General features: G+C 44.4%; 1 protein-coding gene across 4 annotated transcripts in view; it reads right to left on the bottom strand.

Moving 5' to 3' along the window:
• Positions 1-23,395, bottom strand: part of LYN (LYN proto-oncogene, Src family tyrosine kinase) — a 107,650-nt gene that overhangs the window by 34,695 nt on the left and 49,560 nt on the right. For 2 of the 4 annotated variants that reach the window (XM_043483581.1, XM_043483582.1), the window contains exons 2-8: positions 13,693-13,829; positions 10,013-10,058; positions 8,775-8,880; positions 6,552-6,650; positions 6,326-6,429; positions 5,788-5,937; positions 4,220-4,372 (exon numbers count right to left, since the gene is read on the bottom strand). In XM_043483581.1, coding sequence (XP_043339516.1) covers positions 4,220-4,372; positions 5,788-5,937; positions 6,326-6,429; positions 6,552-6,650; positions 8,775-8,880; positions 10,013-10,058; positions 13,693-13,824 — 790 coding nt within the window. In that variant the 5' untranslated portion in view covers positions 13,825-13,829. The remainder of the gene's footprint in view (positions 1-4,219; positions 4,373-5,787; positions 5,938-6,325; positions 6,430-6,551; positions 6,651-8,774; positions 8,881-10,012; positions 10,059-13,692; positions 13,830-23,395) is intronic. The other 2 variants (XM_043483583.1, XM_043483584.1) reach the window with 1 other exon arrangement.

Here is a 23,395-nt window from a genome sequence, read left to right as displayed (position 1 = left end):
AGCAGAGAGCGCCCCAGTGCAGGTGTGGCTGCCTTGCTATACCACAGGACGAAGGTGGTTTTGCTAATACGAAAAGATGAATGCAGTTGCTTTTAGAAGCTGGCTGGTGAATCATTCAACGCAGTTGGCTCCCATGAAGACGGATCAAGCAAACCTGAACGCAAAATCAGTTTCCTTTCTTTCCCAGAGTCTCTTCAGAGACCAAGCGGGGACAGGAAACGTCACCCTTTGTGTCACTCATAGGTCAGTTCCCTCAGCGTCCAGCAGCCCGCAGAGGAAAACGGGTCCCCGAACCAGACAGCTGAGGATCACACGGACAAGAGGAAACAGCTTGAGGGACAAACTCCTCTCTGTTTTCTCCCCACCCCTGCTCCCCCCAGATCAGGGCATTTCCTAGTATTTGTCCACTGTGCTTCAGACCAAAAAATCCAGACCATGAAGTATGACTGGGAGCCTCTGAGCCATTTCTCATGCTTCACAATAATATTCACTTACTTGACTAACAGGGATGCAATTTTTAATCTGCTGTCCTTTTTCTATCCATGAGCAAAGCTAGCCAGCTTATTTATCCCTCGAGAAGTAAAAGCTAATTGCCAGCAGCTCTAAACTGCACAGACAGACCCTGCTCTTACATGGAGCCTTGGTCAGAATGATACGTGCAGACACACGGGAGGGGCGCATCCTTTGACCTGATTCGTAGCACATCACTCCCCACTGTTCTTTTGGTTTTATTTCCAGCATTCCCCTGCTAAATGCATTCAACAAATTGATGTAATTTCAGCAGCGAAGGAAGAGTTCCCTGGCTGGCAGCCAGGTTCACAGAACCACACTTGCACAAGACCCCAGATCAAAACTATTTTCCTCCTCTTCTCTCTTTTCCTTCCTTCTCTCCCTCCTTCTCTTTCTTTTCTTTCTTTAATACAAAACTAGGGGGGGAAGCACCATTTAAAAACAAACAACTTTCAGCATCAACATTCCAGCAGTGAAGTTATACCATAGTCCTGTAATATGTTACTTTTGGGAGAAACTGAGTAAAGGCTACAATGGGACCTCTCTGTATTATTTCTTTTACATCTACAATAGCTTTAATGAAATATAATTCATATGCCACACCACTTTCCCATTTAAAACATATCATTCATTGGTTTTGGTATATTCAAATTTGTGGTACCATCACCACAATCAATTATAAGGACATTGTCATGTCCCCACCTCCCCAAAATGGCACCTATTAATAATTACACTGCCATCCCCCCATCTGAAGCAACCACTCATTTCCTTTGTCTCTACAGAACTGCCTTTTACAGACACTTCACATAAATGGAAGTCATATGACACATGGTCCTTTGTGTCTGGTTTCTTTTCTTTATCATCGTGTTTTCAAAAGTCATCCATGTAGTGTGTGTCAGGACTTTCTTTTTATTGCCAAATAATATTCCATTGCAAGGAAACACCACATTTTGTTTATCCGTTCATCAACTGATGGACATTTGGGTTGTTTACACTCTTTGGTTATTATGAATAACGCTCTTACTAACAGTTGTGTAAAAGTGTTTGTGTGAACAGATGTTTTCATTTCTGTATTATTTCAGACAACTGCGTGTGAATCGATAGTTATCTCAAAATAAAAAGTTTAACTGAAAATACCCAAGAAACAGCTCGTGTTGAGGGGGGAAATTCTGGGTAATTTCTCTCCTCTATTTCATAGTCTTTGCTCTAATTTATCATACTATCTTCATAATATAATTATTTAAAATAATAACCGTTCTTAAATACTGTCAACTATATTAAATGATTACTTGCATCACCTCATCCTGTTTTTATACCATCCCTATTTTGTTGTTGCTGAGCCACTGGAGAGTAAGGTGCTGCTGTTCTGTTTGATTTTAAGGAGGTCCACCAGATTTCTCCATTTTAAATGTAACATTTTAATTCCCTATTGTAACTGATGTATTCATTACCTTAGGGGAGATTCTTTAAAATTATTTAAATATCCAAAAGTGCTTTCCCCAGATGGTTTCAGCATCACATGCTCATCTGATTCTCATCCCTCTTAGAAGCTATCACCTCTCTAAAAGCAGCAGCCGTCTGTCCTCTGACCCGCCTCCACCCTCCCCGGCCCCCCCACCTCACCCCAAACATGGTTACTCCAACCTCCGGCTCAGGCTGGGAACTAGGGAATCTGCCCTCCCTCCTTGGCCTGTAGGCAATAATGAAACCAACCATCATTCTGTACCCCTGAGGGATGCAGGAACACGCAGCATCACTTAGTACTTAGATGGTATTCGTGACCCAGGGCATAATCTGGACCAACTCACGGGAAACATTGGGAAATCCAAATGAGAGATATTCTACAAAAGGACAAACCTGTCATGAAAGATGGAGATGGGCCAAGGGACTCTTCCAGATTCAAGGAGACAGGTCAGTTAAAAGCAAACTCTAGATCCCGACAACCCTGGGGACATCACTGGGACAATGGGGGGAATTAGGATGCCGACTCTACACTAGACTGCAGATCAATGCAGAACTTCCTGAATGTGACCACCGCGCAGCGTGAGATCACAGCCCTCCTCTGAGGAGACACCTGCGTGAGTATTCAGGGGTGAAGGTCATCGAGTCTGCACCTTACTCTCACGTGGCTCCGCAAAAATAAAACACGTCTGTGTGTGTATGTATAGAAATGATACAGGAAATACAGCAAAATATTAACTGGTGAATCTAGGTGAAGAATATACAGCGTGTATTATAGCTGCTCCTATTCTGTGGACTTGGAAAAAATATATTAAGAAATAAATGCAAATATCTCAGGGGAGAAAGAGGTGACAATTTTTTAGAAAATGAGTAGATCCCAGTTAAGACAGTTCCTTATAAAGTTAAGCATAGAATGATGTGACTCAGCAATTTCACTCCTAGGAGAATGTATATCCTCAAAAAAATGAAAACACCTGTCCACACAATAATTTGCACATAAATGTTCAAAGAAGCATTATTTATAATAGCCCAAAGATGGAACCAACCCAAAGGTCCACCAACGGATAAGTAGATAAGCTGTGGCATACCCATACAATGGAACAGTGTTCGATCATAAAAGAAGAAAGAAATTCTGACAAATATGGGTGAACCTTGAGGACATCATGCTGAGGGAGATAAGCCAGACACAAAAGGACAAATGTGTGTAGGATCCCACTGACGTGAGAGCCCTAGAGTATTACAGTCATACAGACAGGAAGTAGAGTGGTGTCCAGGGGCTGGGGAAGTGGGGGTGGGGGTGAGTGTCTGCACTATGGGTACAGGGCTTCCTTCTGGACCGACGGAAATATTCTGGAACTAAATAGAAGTGGTGACTGTACAACAGTGTGAATGTGAATTGTCCACTTTAAAATGACTGACCTTATGGTACATGAATTTTACTTCAATAAAAAAGGAAAGGTGGACAGAGCAAGGAGGAGGAGGAGGTGATGATTTAGGCAGCAGAGTGGGAACAGAGACACACCTAAAGCAAGATCACGCCTCCGGTCTGTGGACCCAACCGGAAACAGACTGCCAGGTACTCACACAGACCCCAATAAGCAAGGTGAGGCTGTGTAATTATGATTTACCCTGATTCCATTATCATGTTCCCAGAGATTTACAGTGCAGTGAGAATTAATTATCGACTTCCCAGGTGGTGCTAGTGGTAAAGAACCTGTCTGCCAATAGAGAAGATTCAAGAGATGCAGGTTCAATCCCTGGGTTGGGAAGATCCTCTGGAGGAGGGCATGGCAACCCACTCCAGTGTTCTTGCCTGGAGAATCCCATGGACAGAGGAGCCTGGTGGCCTACGGTCCGTAGGGTTGTGAAGAATCAGACTCGACTGAGCGACTGGGCACAGGCACATAGCCCGACTGTACCTCTCCCTGCAATGCCTGCACTTAACCGCACGTCCAAAGAATCCGGTGATGAGAGTCAGGGAAGAGGAGACAGATAAACCAGGACAAACCAGGATTATTTACCAGGATAAGTGCCCACTGCCCCTTCCTTGTAAACATTCATCCAACAAGAGAACGCCTAAGTCTCAAGGAAGACAAAGAGTCTAATCACAAGGACTGTGTAGGCTTGTTCTTGGCACCAGGGGGACAGAGGGAAATGAAAGCATCAATGCTTCTGAGAAAACTGATAGAAATCAGCTGGAGCTCTTATTTCTCCAGAAGGGACTCAGGCTCCCGAGCCACACACTCACCCATCCAGACTTCCCCGAACTGCCCGGCGCCCAGCCTCTTCACCAGCTTGATGGACTCTCGGGGGATCTCCCAGGCATCCTTGTCCCATGGCTTCTGTGGTTTGGGGCTAATGCACGCCTTCTCCAATCTCCGGCACAAGCCATCTGGCTGCTCTAATTTCAAAGAGAAAGTAGATGTGGAAAAAGTCATCCTCTGTATTTTACCAGTATCTACAGAGAAATCTGGACTATGAGTTTTATCATTTTTAACTCGCCAAGGTCTACAAACTTAAAATGTTTATGGGGGTATCTTCTGTGTAACCATGACTTGGAATTCTTAAATGAAAGACAATTTAAGATACACTTGATTTCATATCATAACAGATGTATCAGTAATGCTAATCTATAAAAATAAAAACAATAAAATAAACAGACAAACACAGGCTGACAGGATGTCACACTTAATAGACTATAATTTTAATTACTGAGCCCGTGTAAACTCTTCAGGGCACAATGGTGGGAACTTGGTTAGGTCACCAGGGGACCCCCCTCCCCCGCCCAGCCTCAGAACAGGGCCAGGGCTCCATAAGTACTCAACACATGTGCCAGATGAATAACTTGATGGGGGTAACAGAGAGAGAAGAAGGACTTACTACTCTAGAGTACTTGCTCTCTCCATACGTGGGGACATAAGCAAATGTTATGTGTATTCCCTTAGAGAAGCTTGAAGAAATAAGCAGTAACAACAGCTTCCCACTACAACGGACCTCAAACACAAAGGGAATGAACCTAAAGGCTATTCATGGGGTTAGCCTAGCAAGGTTGTAGAGCGCCTGGGGACAAAGGACCACTGACTGGCCACTTCTAATTGTTTTGGTGTTACTGTTGTAATTTCTGTTTTATTTTACCAAGGGCATGTATTACTTTTACACACACACATACATATGTCTACACTAGGACACAGATCTACAGATCTGCATTCCTAGTCTGGATATCAAAAGATATGTTGTAAAGTCATGCACTACATGAAAATAATACTCATTTCTATCTTTGTAATTTTTGAACATTAACTGTTAAACAGCACAAGCTAGGTGGGAAGGACTAGGATAATTATTCTCAAAGATCAAATCTGACCTTGAATGTTTGTGTGTGCTCAGCCACTCAGTCGTGTCTGACTCTTTGTGGCCCCATGGACTGTAGCCCGCCAGGCTCCTCAGGCCATGAATTTTTCGAGGCAAGAATACTGGAGTGGGTTGCCATTTCCTCCTCCAGGGGATCTTCCCAACCCAGGGACTGAATGGGTGTCTCTTGTGTCTCCTGCATTGGCAGGTGGATTCTTTACCACTAGTGCCACTGTCGAATGTATAGTTATAGGTTACTTTAGGACCAGTTACAGAATATGATCCTGTAACTTTATCCAAAAGAAATATGATTCTTCTTTCTAAAGAGGCTACCAGGAAAACTACTAGAGTTCATCAATGAATTCTGTAAAGTTGCAGGATACAAAAATTTTTTATATAAGTTTGACATCACATATTCATCATAACATGTATCTTTCTTTTCTTGTCTAACCTTGTGTTTTCACTTACTTTGATAATGCTTAATCATGTCACTGATACAAGGAAAAGTGATTCGTGGGGAGATGTAATAACCCCCATTGTCCAGACTTCTGATTTTGTAGTGCTTAATCACATCACCGTGCACGGGGTCATAGTCTCTGACAGACAGAGAGTAACTTCCTGCAGAAGAAGAAGTACCAGCAAAGATTATACTTATATTTTGTAAACAAGATTGGCATTATGGGGAGGGAAGCATTGGGAGTTTGGGATTAGCAGATGCAAACTATGACACATAGGATGGATAAACAACACGGTCCTACTATATAGAAAAAGGAAGTATATTCAATAACCTGTGATAAACCAGAACAGAAAAGAGTATGAAAAACACTACGTCTATGTATAACAGAATCACTTGGCTGTACAGCAGAAATTAACACAACATTGTAAATCAACTATACTTCAATAAAACGAGGTCTGCCCATAATTCTTTTTTAACAGAATTCTAGAATCATTTCTAAGAACGATTTCTTAAACAGCCTTTGCTAAGAGGCCTTATGTCACTTCTTACCTTTTAATGTCTCGCTTTCTCTGATAAGGAAAGCTCCAGCGCTGTTCCCTGGGGCCAGAAGCTGCCTTTCTGCATCTTTCCTGGTTATATCCTTGAAAAACCACCTGTGAAGACATATTAACATCCCATGGGTGTTGTAATCCCAGGGAGAAAAAAGATGAAGAAAAAGCAAGAAATCCAGCATGTCACAAAGAACCATTCCAGATCACTCCAGGTGAGGACTCACTCTTCAGTTTCCAAGGTGTTGACTTTGGCCACATAGTTGCTGGGAATGAAGCCTTCTTTCTTTGTCAAAGTGGACTTGGCTTTCCACCACTCTCCATGCCTGGAATAGAAACCTGCATCAGAAAGGGTTTGTTGGACTTCCCTGATGGTGCAGTGGTTAAGAACCACCTTGTAATGCAAGGGATGTGAATTCAATCTCCCGTCAGGGAACTAAGATCCCGCAAGTGCTTGAGCTTCCAAGAAAGAGCCTACGTGCCATAGCTAAGACTCGACGCAGCCAAATAAATATATATTAAAAAAAGAAGAAAAGGGCTTGTATTCAATGACTGAAGAACTACAAGAGCAATTGTCTTAAGGTGTTTGTCTTGTGGGCTGTGGGACAGTGGGGAAGACCCTGGGACCCCAGAATGCAGGGGAAAAGTTGATGCATCCTGATGAAATACAAATATGTTTAGTGATAGAAGCAAAGGAAAACAGCCTCATGACTGAAGTGTGGGTCTCTGTGCTCAGAGCTGCTGCATAAGAGTTGGTGAAAATGGTTTCCACCTTGCAGAAGCAGAGTTCTTAACTTCCCCGGGGATATTTACAAAATGGGCTTCCCTGGTGGCTCAGAGGGTAAAGAATCTGCCTATAATGGAGGAGACCTGGGTTTGATATCTGGGCTGGGAAGATCCCCTGGAGGAGGGCATGGCAAATCACCCCAGTATTCTTGCCTGGAGGATTCCAAGGAGAGAGGAGTCCATGGGGTCACAAAGAGTAGGATACAACTGAACGACTAACACTTTCACTTTTCACACTTAGAGAAATGGGAGTCAAGGGAATAAAAGGTCATAGTTCTTAAGTTATAAATGCCTTTGTTGAAATGGCTAGTGTCGACAGGCTGATGCCATGGGAAAAAAAAAATAGAAAACCATAAAACAGTCCCAAGCAGATGAGCCTCATCACCACCTCGCATATCCTGCGAGAGGCATGGAGCCAGCAAAGGGGCTGGGGAGGGAGGAACGGATGGGTCACCAACGGATGAGCCTCAGCTGTGTTCCCATCAGGTTCCCACACCCAGACAGGACCCTCATCCAGCAAGACATGAAGGACAATTACAACTGGCGCTAAGCTGTGGTACACTCCACACCTGTGCCATATTTGTAAAACGCACACACACACACACAAGCCGTTTCTGGTTCACAAGCGAGATACTAAGATACAGAGTTGAAGGGACTTGTCTTGGTCACACAGCGATCAAGTGGCAAGGCCAGGATGAGGCTCAAGTTCACACGCAGCCAGTAATGGACAACCCTCTCAGCCACTCAACACCTTATACTAAGGGTCTCCCTCCTCCAGCCAACCAAGGGTCTCCTGTTGGCCGGCCAAGGTGACCCTATATGAAGAGCAGTAGAATTACTGAAGTTCCTTATTCTCAGCATGGTCCTGAGCCCTGTGAGTCAGCCTGGAGGGGTCAAGAAAACGATGTCCAAGCATCTTCACAGAAGCACTAAGCGCTGAGCAGGGGCTTTCCCCGAGATGACCGCTGCCTCAGCGCCACACCCTGATGATTCACACCCGGTCGGACCCATATACTCAGTGTGAATTTGAGGAAAATAACAAAGTAAAAATGTCATTAAAAGAACATGCAGGGACTTCCCCGGTGGTTCAGCGGTTAGGAATCCACCGGCCAATGCAGGGGACATGGTGTGGATCCCTGGTCCAGGAACTAAGATCCCACGTGCCTCGAGGCAATGAAGCCCGCAGGCCACAACTAGAGAGCCCGTGTACTGCAACTACTGAAGCCCGTTACACTCTAGAGCTCATGCTCTGCAACAAGAGAAGCCACTGCAGTGAGAAGCCTGTACACTGCAGCTAGAGAAAGCCCGAGAGCAGCAACAAAGACCCAGCAGAGCCAAGAATAAATTTTTAAAATATTAAAAAAAAAATTTTTTTTAAAAAGAAATGCAAACTCCACATAGATCTAAGCCTCTTAAGGTAGCACAAATGGATAAGGAAAGACAATGGTGTTTGGTTTCAAAGGGAAAACTCTTGGGAACTGCTCACAGTAAAGCCTAAGAGGAAAATCCCTCTGGCCCTGCTCCTTCTGGCAGCAACAAGGCTGGGGTTCCGTGCCACCCCCAGAGGGGTGTCTGCCGTGCTGTGCCGCTGGCGGCCAAGCCCAGGGAGAGGGACAGACTTCGGGACTTGGTGCTATAGAAGAGAGACCCCCGGCTGCACTTACTGCTCCAGGACTTTCATCTTCTCCCCTTTCTTGAAGGACAAGTCATCTGGGTGGATGCCATCGTACGGATACAATGCGATCACGATGTCCCCTTGCTCCTCTGGATCTGAAAATGACCAAGGCGAGCGAAGACCTTTAAGAATCCACAGCAGAATGTTTAAATGGATAACCAGCAAGGACTGACTGTATGGTCCAGGGAACTCTGCTCAATGTCATGTGGCAGCCTGGAGGGGGGGAGAGTTTGGGGGAGGATGGATACATGTATACGTATGGCTGAGTCCCTTCACTGTTCACCTTTCCTGTTCACAACATTGCTAATCGGCTATACCCCAATATAAAATAAAAAGTGTTTTAAAAAAAGAATCCACAGCAGAAATGTTGTAACAGCTTGTCAAGGGGCACAGAGGGCAGGGATGTACTGAGGAAACAGGCAGCGGGAGAGAAGACCTGTTTTCCCCCCAGAGGGCTTGGGGGCCATGTGGTCTGTGGTTGGCCACACACTGTACACAGTGGTACAGTCTGTCATCTCAAATCATAGAGACCTATGACCTCAATGACTTCCAGCTCTAGGTTTAAAATACGATACACCTGTGCTCATAGCAGCATTGTTTACAAAAGCTAAAAGGAGAAAACTGAAGACACTGTGTATACATACCACAGAATAAAGGAAGCAAAATTCTGACACCTGCTACAACAGGACGAACCTTAAAGACATTATGCTAAGTGACATAAGTCAGCCGCAAAAGGACAAATACCACTTGATTCCACTTAGACGAGATCCCCAGAGCCGTCAAACTCATAGAGACAGAAAGTAGAATGGTGGGTACCAGGGGCCGGGAGGATGGGGGGGGTGGGAGTGTGTGCTTGATGGGCACAGAGTTTCTGTTTGAGATGATGGAAATTTCATCATCCCAAATGGATAGATGGATGGATGGAAGTGATGACTGCACAAAAATGAGAAGGTAGTTAATGCTACTGACCTGAACACTGCCATGGCTAAAATGATAAATTGTATGTTATGTCTATTTTTCCACAATTAAAAAAAATTCGGAGACATATAGTTTTTCAAGGCAGAAGCCTAGTGTGTCTCCCTTTGCCTGGCAAAACAATAAAACTATCCTTTTCTACCTCACCTGACCGCCCGCCCCCTCAAAATCAACAAAAACATCCAGGACAACTACTTTACAGAGACTCGAACAATAAAAAAAAGAAACTACCATGGCGTTATGAAAACATACCTTTAGTTTGAAACCTCTGTCCTGGTAAAAGCTGAGAGTCTGCAACCTAAGAGAGAATATTTGTTAGAAAAATATTTTCTGTGTTTAGCGTTTTATGCTTACATTCACACTGTATGTTATGTCATTTTCAAACAGAAGCAAGTGGGTTAAGATTTGTTAATTTATTAAGCCAGAAAGAAGAGGAGTGCAGGGGAACAGTCCTGCGGAGCTGTGTTCCGATCCCTGCCCCAACCCTGACCATGGAAAGGCTTTTCCTTCTTCAGCAACCACTGGTCTGGGGGCGACAGGACATGTCCAGCACTCTGAGCCGCTGCTGATCCAATCGGCACCCTCCCCCTGATTTGGTACCAGAGCCCGAATATCCTTGGGGATGGCGGTTTGCCCTGCAACATGGTGATGCTTCCCAATTCTCCAGCCTTCTATGCAGATGGCAAGGGGTTGACCTGCAGGCAGGTGATGGGGCTTTGGGATAGGCTTTCTTATTCCCTGGCCTTCTTCTTTCTGCCCAGAAGCAAGTGATGAGCTGGGCTTTCAGCAGCCATGGATACCAGTGACCAGAGACAGCAGAGAAAAAGATGGAGAGGGGTCCTGGGGGTCACTCGGGTCCTTGGTGACCTTGTAGAAGTGCCACCCAGGCCAGGATTGCTGATCTTCACTTTTCCCAGACTTGTTTTAAAAGCTGCTGTAAGGGCTTGGTCACTGGCAGCTGAGAACAAGTCCTAACAGATCCAGGCTTCCTGTGGCTGACCCCGATTCCGCTGTGGAGACAGATGGCATCCCTGTTATTTTAGCTTGGAGCTGAATGATCAGGAAGGGCCTGGTGGTACAAAAGGCCACCTCAATCACCTTAGAAATAAAATTCCTTTTTCCTTCGTTGACATGGGGAGGATGTGTGAGACTTCCTGGGCTTAATCGTGTTTCTCTTTGATTAATGTGATTGAATGGAATATGGACCAAAACAGCTTGTACTGAAATTTAAATTTCTGATGGAAGTCAGCCCATCAAATCTCCAGGGCAGGGGGTGGGAAGCAGGGGATTATGTTTTTCTGGCTCAGAAACTCTTGGCTCCGGATGATCTTTCAATACTTATTTCAAGGAGTTCTATACTGATTTTTAAACTCATTCAGATTTGCATAATTAGAATATATGATTAATTTTAAAGGAGTTAGAGGAAACAATTAGAAGACGAGAAACTGATTAAATCATTCTGAAAGCAGCAAGCTGATTTTCAAATATCAAAGAGTCCTTAATTGACAAATGATTGAACACACTCTTCAGAAGGCCAAAACACGTGTATAGAACTCATCTGTCACCACTCTTCTCTAAAATGTCTTTTCCTTTGAGTGTTGTTGAATTCGTGTCAGTTCAGCCTTGCTGTCATACAATACAGCCTGTAATCAATATAGGGGTGTGTTTTGGGCACATCTGGCTGGAACTGAACGTTATCCATGAACTAAGGCCCAACTGCCCAGTTCACAAACCAGGGCACCTGTGACCACAGAAGGCAGAATGCACTGTGCTCCGGGAGTGCATGAGGGAACCGAGAGATTTCAAACACGCTTTCTACTTCTGCTTTCTACCTTAACTTCCAACCCCCTTTACTCTTACCCAGAGGAAAAACAGTGCGCAAGTTTACACTGGTCCCCTTTGCTTTTCTGAATGAAGGACATCTTCTTTCATTACGTTAAAAAAAATGGGGGGAAAAAAAAATGGGGGATTTTAAACCGTGTAAAATCACAGCACATGACACTAGAAAAAGTCAGGTCCTTTTTATGATGCCTTTGAAGTCTATAATGAGAAACTTATATGTGACTCCAAGTCCTTGTATCATTTCATTTTCTGTTAGTCATATTTCCATAGCATAGCTCCACATCTATACCTATTTATGTGATGTGTTTTTGAATATTATATTTATAAGCATTTATAACTAAATTATTAAAGTTATTAAGAATTTTGTACATTTTGAGTTTCTATATGTAAAATTACAATGTTTTTTAAAATTTTTCTTTATTTTTGGCCATGCTGGGTCTTCATTGCTGTGCACGGGTTTTCTCTAGTTACGGGGCTATTCTCTAGTTGCGGTGTACAGGCTTCTCATTGCAGTGGCTTCTCGTGAGCACGGGTTCTAGGACACACAGGCTTAACTGCCCTGTGGCATGGGGGTTCTTCTGGACAGGGGATCAAATCCACGTCCCCTGCATTGGCAGGAGGACTCTTTACCAGTGACCACCAGGTAAGTCCACAATGTTTTTCTTAAATTTCTTTTTTGGTTGTGCACCACAGCCTATGGGGTCTTAGTTCCCCAGCCAGGGATCAAACCTTTGCCCCCTGCATTGGAAGCATAGAGTCTTAAAAACTGGACTGCCAGGGAAGTTCCTAAAATTATAACATTAATTTATCTGTCTAGAAATATCATGTAGGGAATTAACAGCATAATGTATTCATTCTTCATTTCTACTTTTTTGCAAGAATACCAACACCGACTTACCAATCTCAACAATGACATGTGACCTTGACACACACCATACCTGCAGGATAAGGGGGAACGTGGGGGAGAGGGCTGGTAGAGGGCGTGACAACAATAATATACTTCTAGAATGCCAAGGCATTTAAAAACATGTCAGATTAGAGAAACAATGAAAACTCTTAATGAAGGCATTTGGACTAATGCGGAATAAGCTGCTTTCAGCTTAAACACTGAAACGCTGGTTTCCATAAAAACCAGGCAATGGGGGATGTACACATATGCAGTGAGCAAACAGAAAGGAACTAAGATCTGAACTAAAGTGCATTTAAGGTTGTAATTATCCAAAGCTCTGTTCCTTTCTTCCATGAAACGTGATATTAGTTCTTTGCCAAGCATTTCTCAAACGCATCAGAGAGCACATCCATCATGTAAAAATACTAGTACAGATATTTGTCCTAGGTTAGAAGGCAGAATTAGTTGCTTTTTTAAAAAAATCTTTTAATTCTCTATAATAAGTCATGACAACTTCAGTGTTTGTACTAGTTTGAATTAATTGAAGAACAACATGATGGGATAAAGTATGATGGCTGCCCTGGTGGCTTAGCAGTAAAAAATATACCTGCCAACGTGGGAGACACAGGTTCGATCCCTGGGTCAGGAAGATCCCCTGAAGAAGGAAATGCCAACCCATTCCGGTATTTTTGCCTGGGAAATCTCATGGAGAGAGGAGCCTGGTGGGCTATGGTCCATGGGGTCTCAAAGAGCTGGACATGACTGGGCGACTAAACAACAACAACATGTACCAAAGGGCATATTAGCACCTATTTTGGCTTCCGACTTGAATTCAGCATTTCCTTCTGCTTCCAGACCACTAATCTTATTGCCCATCCTAAGTCACACAAGCTCATATACATGTTTTTACATAAAAAGAGAGGGTATTTGTATCAGTGACAGGCAAGGTGATAATCGCCACACATAAGAAGGTGATCAAAGGCCCCTTTATTGTACATTAAGTGGCCTGGTTGTCTCGAATATATTTGTAAACTCTTTAAAGGATTAAGTTACAAAGCATATCAAAAATTATTTGAGGCCCAAGTAATTAACATGATTTTGGGGGGTTTTTGGCATGCACATGGTACAGATTTGGAGTTTAAATTACGCAGCCATGCTTTGATCCTGCCGTGGGAATGCTCCCCTGAGACTATCTACTTACTGGCCTTTGGTGTTTATTGGACGTTGGATCTCTCACATAAATAGTTCGGTCAGTATTACGTACTGGTTGCGTCTTCAAATCTATTCCATCGTCATTCAGATTGTCTTTCCTTTTTGACTTTATACATCCCATAGTTCCTGTTGGAATACAAAAGCAATGGCATCGTTTTACCATTCCAGAACTGGCTTCCAGCCACCAAAGTCTCTCCATTAATCAAGAGAACGTGACAGCGACTCAACAACAACAAATACACTTCTATTCTTCATCACTGATGATTTAACCAAGTCAAAAAGGTGAAGACTGTTCACAAGCCAGGTGCTTGTTCATAATCTGTTCACTCATTCATTCAACAACAATTTGTTGAGCATCAGTTTTATGTCAGCATCAATTCCTGCCCTAAAAACGCTCCTATTCTAGTGGTGAAGATGTGTGAATTAAAATAACAATGCAATGTGGCAGGTCAATGACAGAGGATGCACAGGACATAGGAAAGGACATTGACCTCAGGCAAGAGGAAAAGGATGTGGGCGAGGGAAGCGTCCTGATGGAAATGCTTTGAGTCAGAATGGGAGTGATGTCAGCTAGGTGGCAGAGTCAGTAAAGGGATTCCAGGAAGAGAGAACTTCACATGCAAAGAACTGGCCCCAGGAACATGGCCCCTTCGGGGAACTAGTTCAAGTCGAACTCTTCAGGGAACAAGTAGGGAAGTCCAGGAGTTGGGCTGGAGGGGGAGGCTTGGCTGAAGATGAATGCCACTATGCAAGGTGAAGGGAGAGGACCTGGGGCTTCAAAGGCAAACATGATGAAGAGCCAGGAAGTATAAAGGGTGGCTCCAATCTTATGTGGCTTGGGGCCTGGGGCAATGGCGGTGGCCTTCACAGAGACTGGAAATCAAAGAGAAGACACAGGTATGGAGAAAAGATGCTTGTAGGAATATCCACACGATCACACCTGTAGACTTCCCAGTGAGAAGTGTGAGTGTGGAAAACAGGAGAGATGTCAGAGTCAGAAGCACAGAGGGTGCCGCCAGCCACCCTAAGGCCTCAGGAAAGACCCCCGACAGAAGGGGGCTTGGGCACAACCAGTGAGACAGATGGAAAAGCGAGCGAAGTCGCTCAGTCGTGTCCGACTCTTTGCGACCACATGGACTGTAGCCTACCAGGCTCCTCTGCCCATGGACTTGTCCAGGCAAGAGTAGTGGAGTGGGTTGCCATTTCAACCACCCTTCTAAAGGCTAAACTCTTATCTGTCTATTCAGTTATACTAGGATGTATAGAGCGCCACCCAAAGCAAACTGGGAACTTTAGATCTAAAGGTGACTTTAAAACTGAAATCGGATATGGCTATTCCTCACAGCACAGCCTCACGGTCAAATTTATATATTAAAAACAGAACAAAATCGGTTATGCACTCCATTACAAGGTACTGGAGGGCAGTGTTCCCAAACCCAAAGGCACACGAGAATCACCTAGGTTCACAGAGCAGATTCCCTGGACACAGTCCAGGAAGTTCTCCCGGGGCACAGCGGGGCGGGTGCTCTGCTGTGACTGTCTCTCTCAGGCACGGCCAAAGGGGACCCCTGCCCAGAGCATCACAGAACAAGGACGGTTTCACGTGGGGAAGGCGGGCCATGAGAGTTCAGAACACCTCCTGGAGGGGGAACGGGTTAAAAAAAGCCTCAGGAGCGTGTCCCTATTGCCCCGGCTTGGCCCGCCTTTGGTCCTACAGGCCTTGGCGACCACCACCTTGTTTATCATCTCATTGGCTGACGTAGGAAGCCTCTGAGGACGGTCACGCCTCTTTCTGAAACTAGTGAGCTGTAGTTCCCAAAATAAAGGGGAAGCAAGTACTTCTTTGACTCAAAACAGCACGGTGTTTTTTTTTTTTTCTTTCATGTGCTGAAGTTTCTGAAATGGGATGGGTTTTCTAGTTGGTCTGTAAATAAACAGGGGCGTTCTTTTTTGACCCATCCCACCTCCACCCCTACTCCTACCCTCCAAAAAAAAAAATGTGTTTTTACCTTATTCACATTAGAATGGGGCTGCATGAAGGAGGGAAGTCGGTATTGGAAAAGACCAACCTTAGTGGACCCCAGTGGTTCCCTGAACTGTGAGGGGAGCAGCCCAGCGGGCCCCTAGGACACACACATCCCTGGTCGTGTACACCTCTCCCCAAGATGTTTCCCGGGAGCCCACTTTTCTCCCCAGGCCCTCCCTGGTTCCAGCACACTCCACTTCTGTCTTTTTTCCAGATCTGGACCCAAACGTTACCTCCTCAGCAGGTCTTCTGAAGCAGACAGGCTGGGGGCCCAGCCTGTTTCTTCTCTGAAATACCACTCTGAGCAGGTACTCCAGGAGGGCTCGTGGAAAGAAGGGATGGACCAAGCGCTCAGGCTGCAGTACCCTGGGCTTCCAATGTGCTCATCCCAGGCCCTCCCGCTCCAGACAGGCAAGGAAAGGCAAAGGGGACATCCCCGCCCCAGACATTGTTGTTGTATTGGAGATAAGAGGCATAGAGACCTGTAGAACTAACTACTAGTTCATAGGAAACATAGGTTAAAGCATCAAAATAATCAGACAGGTCCATGATGTGTCAAAAGGTGGGAACTTCAGAAGTGTTCCCTGAATGAGCTTTGAATGAGTAGGGGAGTGGGGGAGGACACGTGGGTGGGTCATTGGAGATATCTGAATACATGTGGATTTGATCCTGGGGAATCATGCGGTTCATTGGTGTGATGATGGTACTCTGGTCATGCAGGAGAAGGTCCACATCTGAGGAGATGCTCGTGAGGCGGGTAGGGATGTGGGCTCAGAGTATCTGCCAACTGTCAACATTTCCACCAAAACGAAAAAGAGAAAGGGGGGACAAGGGAGCAAGAGGAGGGGACAAATGTGGCAAAATAGTTTAAAAAAAACTAGGAACTTGAGGTGAGGATGTTTTTTTCTGTAGATTTGAAATTTTCAAAATAAAAAGTCAGATAAGGGAGAACATAGGAGGACAGTATAAACAACTTTATGCAAAAAAATTGCTTGCAAGATATTAGCTACCCCTGTAGTGTCTGTGCGTGTGTGCAGACATTTGTGTGTGAAGGCAGATGAGATTAGAAAGTCAGTCTGTGGGTGTTAGTGATATGGCACAGATAGGGGAATTGGTGGTCCGGTCCTCTGAAGGGATGATGGTGATCATCTGAGGGCAGTGGCCATGGGAAGGAAGACAGAGAATGAAAATTAAAAGCAGGAGGATGTGTGAGGGGTTGTCTAATCTGCAGATTATTATTTATTTATGCATATTTCATGATTTCCTTCTCCCTCATCACATGGGCTTCCCTGCTGGCTCAGATGATAAAGAATCCACCTGCAGTGCAGGAGACCTGGGTTCGATCCCTGGGTCGGGAAGCTCCCCTGAAGAAGGGAATGGCAACCCACTCCAGTATTCTTGCTGGAAAATTCCAAGGACAGAGGAGCCTGGCGAGCTACAGTCCATGGGGTCACAAAGAGTCAGCTATGACCGAGTGACTTTCACTTCTCATCACACAGATAATTGAGAGCCCCGTGTGCACACTGGAGAGGAAGACCCTAACCCACTAGCACTGAGCTTTTGAGTTTGGGTCCCTGCAGTTCAAACACTCCAGCAAAAGAGCTCAGATAGCATCCTGTTGCATCAGAGGACAAACAGCACCAGGTCCTCAATTCTTTTCACTGTGCCACGACACCAGAAAAACACAAAACCCAGGGCCCCCCAACAAAAACTGAGAGCCCAGTTACGTGTTTGCGAGTGACAGGAGCCATGCTTTATAAGGATTTACACCTTAGTATTTATTTTTGAATTAAATATCTGTAATTTTCTGAGCATCTCATCTAATCCTCGAACAAACCCCATGACCCAGGTATTATTATTAATCCCATTTTACAGAGGAGTAAATGGAGGCGTGGAGAGATTATCTGACTGGCCTCAAACCATCGCACAAGTGAATGGTGGACTCACATAGCTTTCGCCTGAAGTATGTGCTTTTTCTCCTTATCCTTTTGCCACAAAACGGCTATTTTAAAACGTGTTTTATCTCATTATTAATGATGCTGAAGACACTGTTTTTTATAGCCTGCTTCTTTCTCAAAAAGGATTTGAAATGCTTCTACCAAAAAGTGAGTTTAACAAACTGGAAACAGAAAACTCTAGGTGAGGAAAAGAAGACAATGTAAATGTGGATCCAGATTTGCAGTTGGAGCTTTCTGGCACGAAGAGCCACAGCCAGCATCACAGGGCGCTCTCCTGGGAAAGAGGAAGCTGACCTGGGTCCACAGTGGACGGGGACACCCCAGCATAAAATTTCTAAAGTTTCATAGGATGGGCTTCACATAAAGTGTTGTCGGCAATGTCTTTGATATTTCTTTTTAAACAGTAAATGAAAGCACATTTTACATGTGGACTCCGTTGTTGTTCAGTTGTTTAGTCGTGTCTGATTCTTTGTGACCCCATGGACTGCAGCACACCAGGCTTCCCTTCACCATCTCCTGGAGTTTGCTCAGACTCATGTCCATTGAGTCAGTGATGCCATCCAACCATCTCATCCTCTGTTGACCCCTTCTCCTCCTGCTCTCAATCTTTCCCAGCATATCTGAATTAATCATGATAATACCTGAGGGTCTGACATGAAAATACACCCCCAGGATGCTGTTCATCATAGAAGCTCAAGTAGATGATCGAACCAGACACAGACAGTAGGCGACCCTCTGTCACAAAGGGACCTCCACCAACATATCCAGAAAACAGGATTGGGTGACTTTTCTGTCCAGATGTTCACTGGGGCAAATATCCATTAGTGGTGCCCCATCCTCACTGAAGGGCCTTCGAATGCTAAAATCTTTGTTTAAAAAAGAAAAACCTGAAGAAACTCTGGGATAAAAGGCTAATTATGAATCCTCGTTTATCATCAGGCTGCACATGGTCAGACCAAATAATGTCCCACAGTTATCCACATGCTCAGCAAGGAAGCAGCTGTCCACCTGGAATTCCACTTCTGAGAAGTTGTTCTTTTTTCTCTCTCTCCAGCTTTTTTTTTTTTTTTTGACAATCTTATTGATTTACTGGCTTTGCTGGGTCTTCGTTGCTGCATGTGGGCCTCTCTAGTTGTGGCACTTGGGCTTAGTGGCTCTGTGGCATATGGGATCCTAGCTTCCCGACCAGGGCTCAAACCCCCGTCCTCTGCATTGGAGGGTAGGTTCTTTAGGGAACCTAAATCAGCAGGGAAGTCTCTCTCTCCAGCTTTATTGAGATATAATTGACATATACCATTGTATAAGTTTAAGGTGTACAATGTGATGATTCGATATACTTACATATTGTGAAATGATAACCTCAAAACAGTTAACACATTCATCACTTCACACTTTTAGGGGTTTTTGTTGTTGTTGTTTGTTTTTATGGTGAGAACTTGTAGAGAATTTGTTCTTTAGATATGCTTACACAGAGCACAAGGATGTTCATATTGGTGTTATTTACATGACAGACACAGACAATCTAGATGTCCATCAACAGGGGTTGTGTTGTTGTGTGTTAGTTGTTCAGTCATGTCTGACCCTTTGCGACCCCATGGACTGTAGCCTGCCAGGCTCCTCTGTCTATTTCGTTCTCCAGGCAAGAATACTGGAGTGGGTTGCCATTCCCTGCTCCAGGGGATCTTCCCAACCCAGGAATTGAACCCAGGTTTCCTACATTGCAGGCAGATTCTTTACCATCTGAGCCACCAGGGAATCCTGATAGTGGAGAGTTCATTAAATTAGGCCAAACTAACATATTATATCACATGGATCATAGTCTTGTCTAACTCAATGAAACTAAGCCATGCCATGTAGGGCCACCCAAGATGGACGGGTTATGGTGGAGAGGTCTGACAAAATGTGGTCCACTGGAGAAGGGAATGGCAAACCACTTCAGTATTCTTGCCTAGAGAACCCCATGAACAGTATGAAAGCAGGAAGAGAAGGGGATGACAGAGGATGAGATGGTTGGATGGCAACACCAGCTCAATGGACATGAGTTTGGGTAAACTCCGGGAGTTGGTGATGGACAGAGAGGCCTGTTGTGCTGCGGTCCATGGGGTCGCAAAGAATCAGACACAACTGAGTGACTAAACGGAACTGAACTGAGCATATTATAAGAGTGAGGAGGGTTAAAAAGAGAGATTTGCATAACTTGGATGCTCTTGACCACCAATCATTGTTAATTGAAAAAAATTCATATATATCCATTAATTTATGTAATCAATCAGCACACACACACACACACATGCACACATCCGTGTATAATTAATGTGCACAGAAAATAGTTTGAAAGGATCCCACCATCAACTTGCTTAGGTTCTGAAGTCCACTTGTAAGGTGCAGCAGCCCATATAGAAATTTTCTCTTAAAAATGTCTAAGGAAGGGAGTCTCCTGGTGGCCTAGTGGTTAGGATTTGGTGCTGTCACTGTGGTCAGCCGGGTTCCATCCCTGGCCCAGGAACTGAGATCCCATAAGCCCCACTGTGCAGCCAAAATATATATATATGTTTAAAAATTCCTAAGAAAGACACCACAATTTGCAAAATATTTTGGAGAAAAGAACTGTGAAGTCAGATTGCTAAACTCAAATCCTGCATCCCTCAATTATTAACTGTGTCGTCTTGGCCAGCAACCTAACCTCTGTGCTTCAGTTTCCTTCTGAAAAAAAATGGAGATCACTTCATCTAGCTCATCAGTTTGTTATGAGGGTGACGTGCCTTAAATAAGTAATATTTGTAAAGTGCTTAGAAGTAAAGCAGCACATAGTAACAACTATATATATCTCTGCTAAATAACACATAAATAAATGTAGCCCAAATGCTAGGTTTCCCTCCATTACTTGGAGAGAGAGAAGCTGTGATGAGAAGCACAAGGAAACCCCGTTTCACCCCAAAGAGGGACCCGCAGCAGCACACTTCCTAAATCAGCTTCTGGCTGGCACATGCCCCATTTACACCTTCTAAATGGAGCTTTTCTCCCCTCTCCCACCTCCCCTCTGTTAGGCAAGGTAGCCTAGACGTCAGGTCACTCTGTTGTCTACTTTAAAAAAAAAAAAAGTTATATTTACTTATTTTTGGCTGTGCCGAGTCTTTGTGGCTGCATGGGCTTTTCTCTAGTTGCCGGGAGCTGGGGCCGGTCTCTAGTTGCCGTTCTCAGCCTTCTCACTGTGGTGGCTTCTCTTGTTGTGGGCGCTCAGACTTCAACAGTTGCAGCTTGAGGGCTCAGTAGTTGTGGCTGCCGGGCTCTAGAGCACAGGCTCAACAGCTGTGGCGCACGGGCTGAGTAGCTATGCAGGATGTGGGATCTTCCTGGATCGGGGATCAAATGCATGTCTCCTGCATTGGCAGGTAAATCCTTTACCACTGAGCCACCAGGGAAGCCCTGCTGTCCACTTTACTAACATGATGATGTGAACATAAATGTGTGTATTCAGTTCAGTTCAGTCGCTCAGTCATGTCTGACTCTTTGCGACCCCATGGACTACAGCACACCAGGCCTCCCTGTCCATCACCAGCTCCCGGAGTTTACTCAAACTCATGTCCATCGAGTCGGTGATGCCATCCAACCATCTCATCCTCTGTCACCCCCTTCTCCTCCCACGTTCAATCCTTCCCAGCATCAGGGTCTTAGAAAAGAGTCAGTTCTTCGCATCAGGTAGCCAAAGTGTTGGAGTTTCAGCTTCAGCATCAGTCCTTCCAATGAATATTCAGGACTGATTTCCTTTAGGGTGGACTGGTTGGATCTCCTTGCAGACCAAGAGACTCCAAAGAGTCTTCTCCAACATCACAGTTCAAAAGCATCAATTCTTCAGTGCTCAGCTTTCTTTATAACCCAACCCTCACATCCATACATGAATACTGGAAAAACCACAGCTTTGACTAGACAGACCTTTGAGGGGAAGGAATTCTGCAATGAAAGAGGTTCCTGAGTTTGGATTTACATAATATACATTTCAGGTAATATTTTGTTTTTCACCATAAGTTTCACAAGTTTAAAAGATATTCCATCATGGCCACTTCAGCCTGAAGTTCATATAAATTCACCTCTTGGCTATAGAAAGATTTTTAAATCACCAATATCTCCTATTCTGAGAGCTAAAAGAAATAAAAATAGGAAATTGGATTGCTACTTCCCCTTTAAATCTGAACTCACATTTTTAACAGCTATTTCACACATTTATGTTCAGAATCCAAGATCTTAAAATCGAAAAACAAAGGTACTAGAATTTAACCCCTGAGAACATAAATTTCTTGCCTTTACAAAGTGCTACCAAAGAAATTTTTTTTTGCTTTGTTTTGTTTTTATTATGACTTAGCATTTTCTTTTTATGATGACTCATGTATTTGCTTTCTTTAAAGACAGGTGCCTTGATCCCAGCAGTCACACAGAAACTCAACAAAAACATTTTTTTTTTTTCACTTCACTGCAACTTCCCAGACTGAATGTGTACATTTGCACTGCGCTTTCCCAGGAGCCAGTGAATAACGCATCCAGAGGTTCTGAAGTGCCCCCCTGGCCCCCTTTGGCGAAATGTAAGTGGTCATTCTGGAGTGACCAGAAGCATCTCTAGGGCAGGAGACAGACAGCATGTGGGAGACGAGAGGAAGGTGAGGACTTGCGCACTCTGACTGGCACAGTGCAGACCAGGAAGACACTACCAGAGATGGACCCATGCCTGGTGATCAAAGGTCCCTGTCAAAGTGGACCTGAGCCCAATGGCCTTGGAGCTGCACTCCCAACCACCCAAGGCCTCTTGCCTGACCATGCAAGGAGCTCACCTCCAGAAGAGCTGAGTGAGGGAGCCTCAGAAGAGAAAGGCAGCCCCAGGAACATAGGAATGGGTGCCTACGGTCCCAGACAAAAGTGGTCTTGAGCTTCCAAAGCAGGTTGAGCTTGGTTCCAGGATCATTCACAGGGACTCATCCCCAAGACAACTCTTTTTTTTTTTTTTTTCATTTATTTTTATTAGTTGGAGGCTAATTACTTTAGTATTGTAGTGGTTTTTGCTATACATTGACATGAATCAGCCATGGATTTACATGTGTTCCCCATCCCGATCCCCCCTCCCACCTCCCTCCCAAGACAATTCTTATCTGGGCAACCTGGTACTGGTTATATAGCCTGAGAGATGTACCTTGCCTGCTTAAACAGAAACCTTACAGATGCCCTTTGACTGTTTTCCTTTTTCCTTTACTTTCCTTTACTTTTGGAGGCTTTTTTAGAGATGCAAAGCCCAGGGAAGAGTTGCGATCTTTTCTCCAAACTGTTTATAAGAGAGAGAGGGGTCAGAAAAGCCTCCTGGGAACAGTGTGGAGATTTATTAAAAAACTGGAATTAGAACTGCCATATGACCCAGCAATCCCACTTCTGGGCATACACACTGAGGAAACCAGACCTGAAAGAGACATGTGCACCCCAGTGTTCATCGCAGCACTACTTATAATAGCCAGGACATGGAAGCAACCTAGATGCCCATCAGCAGACGAATGGATAAGGAAGCTGTGGTACATATACACCATGGAATATTACTCAGCCATTAAAAAGAATTCATTTGAATCAGTTCTAATGAGATGGATGAAACTGGAGCCCATTATACAGAGTGAAGTAAGCCGGAAAGATAAAGACCAATACAGCATACTAATGCATATATATGGAATTTAGAA

The sequence above is a fragment of the Cervus canadensis genome, chromosome 12, assembly GCF_019320065.1.
Source record: "Cervus canadensis isolate Bull #8, Minnesota chromosome 12, ASM1932006v1, whole genome shotgun sequence".
Classification (NCBI taxonomy): domain Eukaryota; kingdom Metazoa; phylum Chordata; class Mammalia; order Artiodactyla; family Cervidae; genus Cervus; species Cervus canadensis.
Note: the sequence above shows the minus strand (reverse complement) of the source record. Positions and strands in the feature narration are given on the sequence as shown.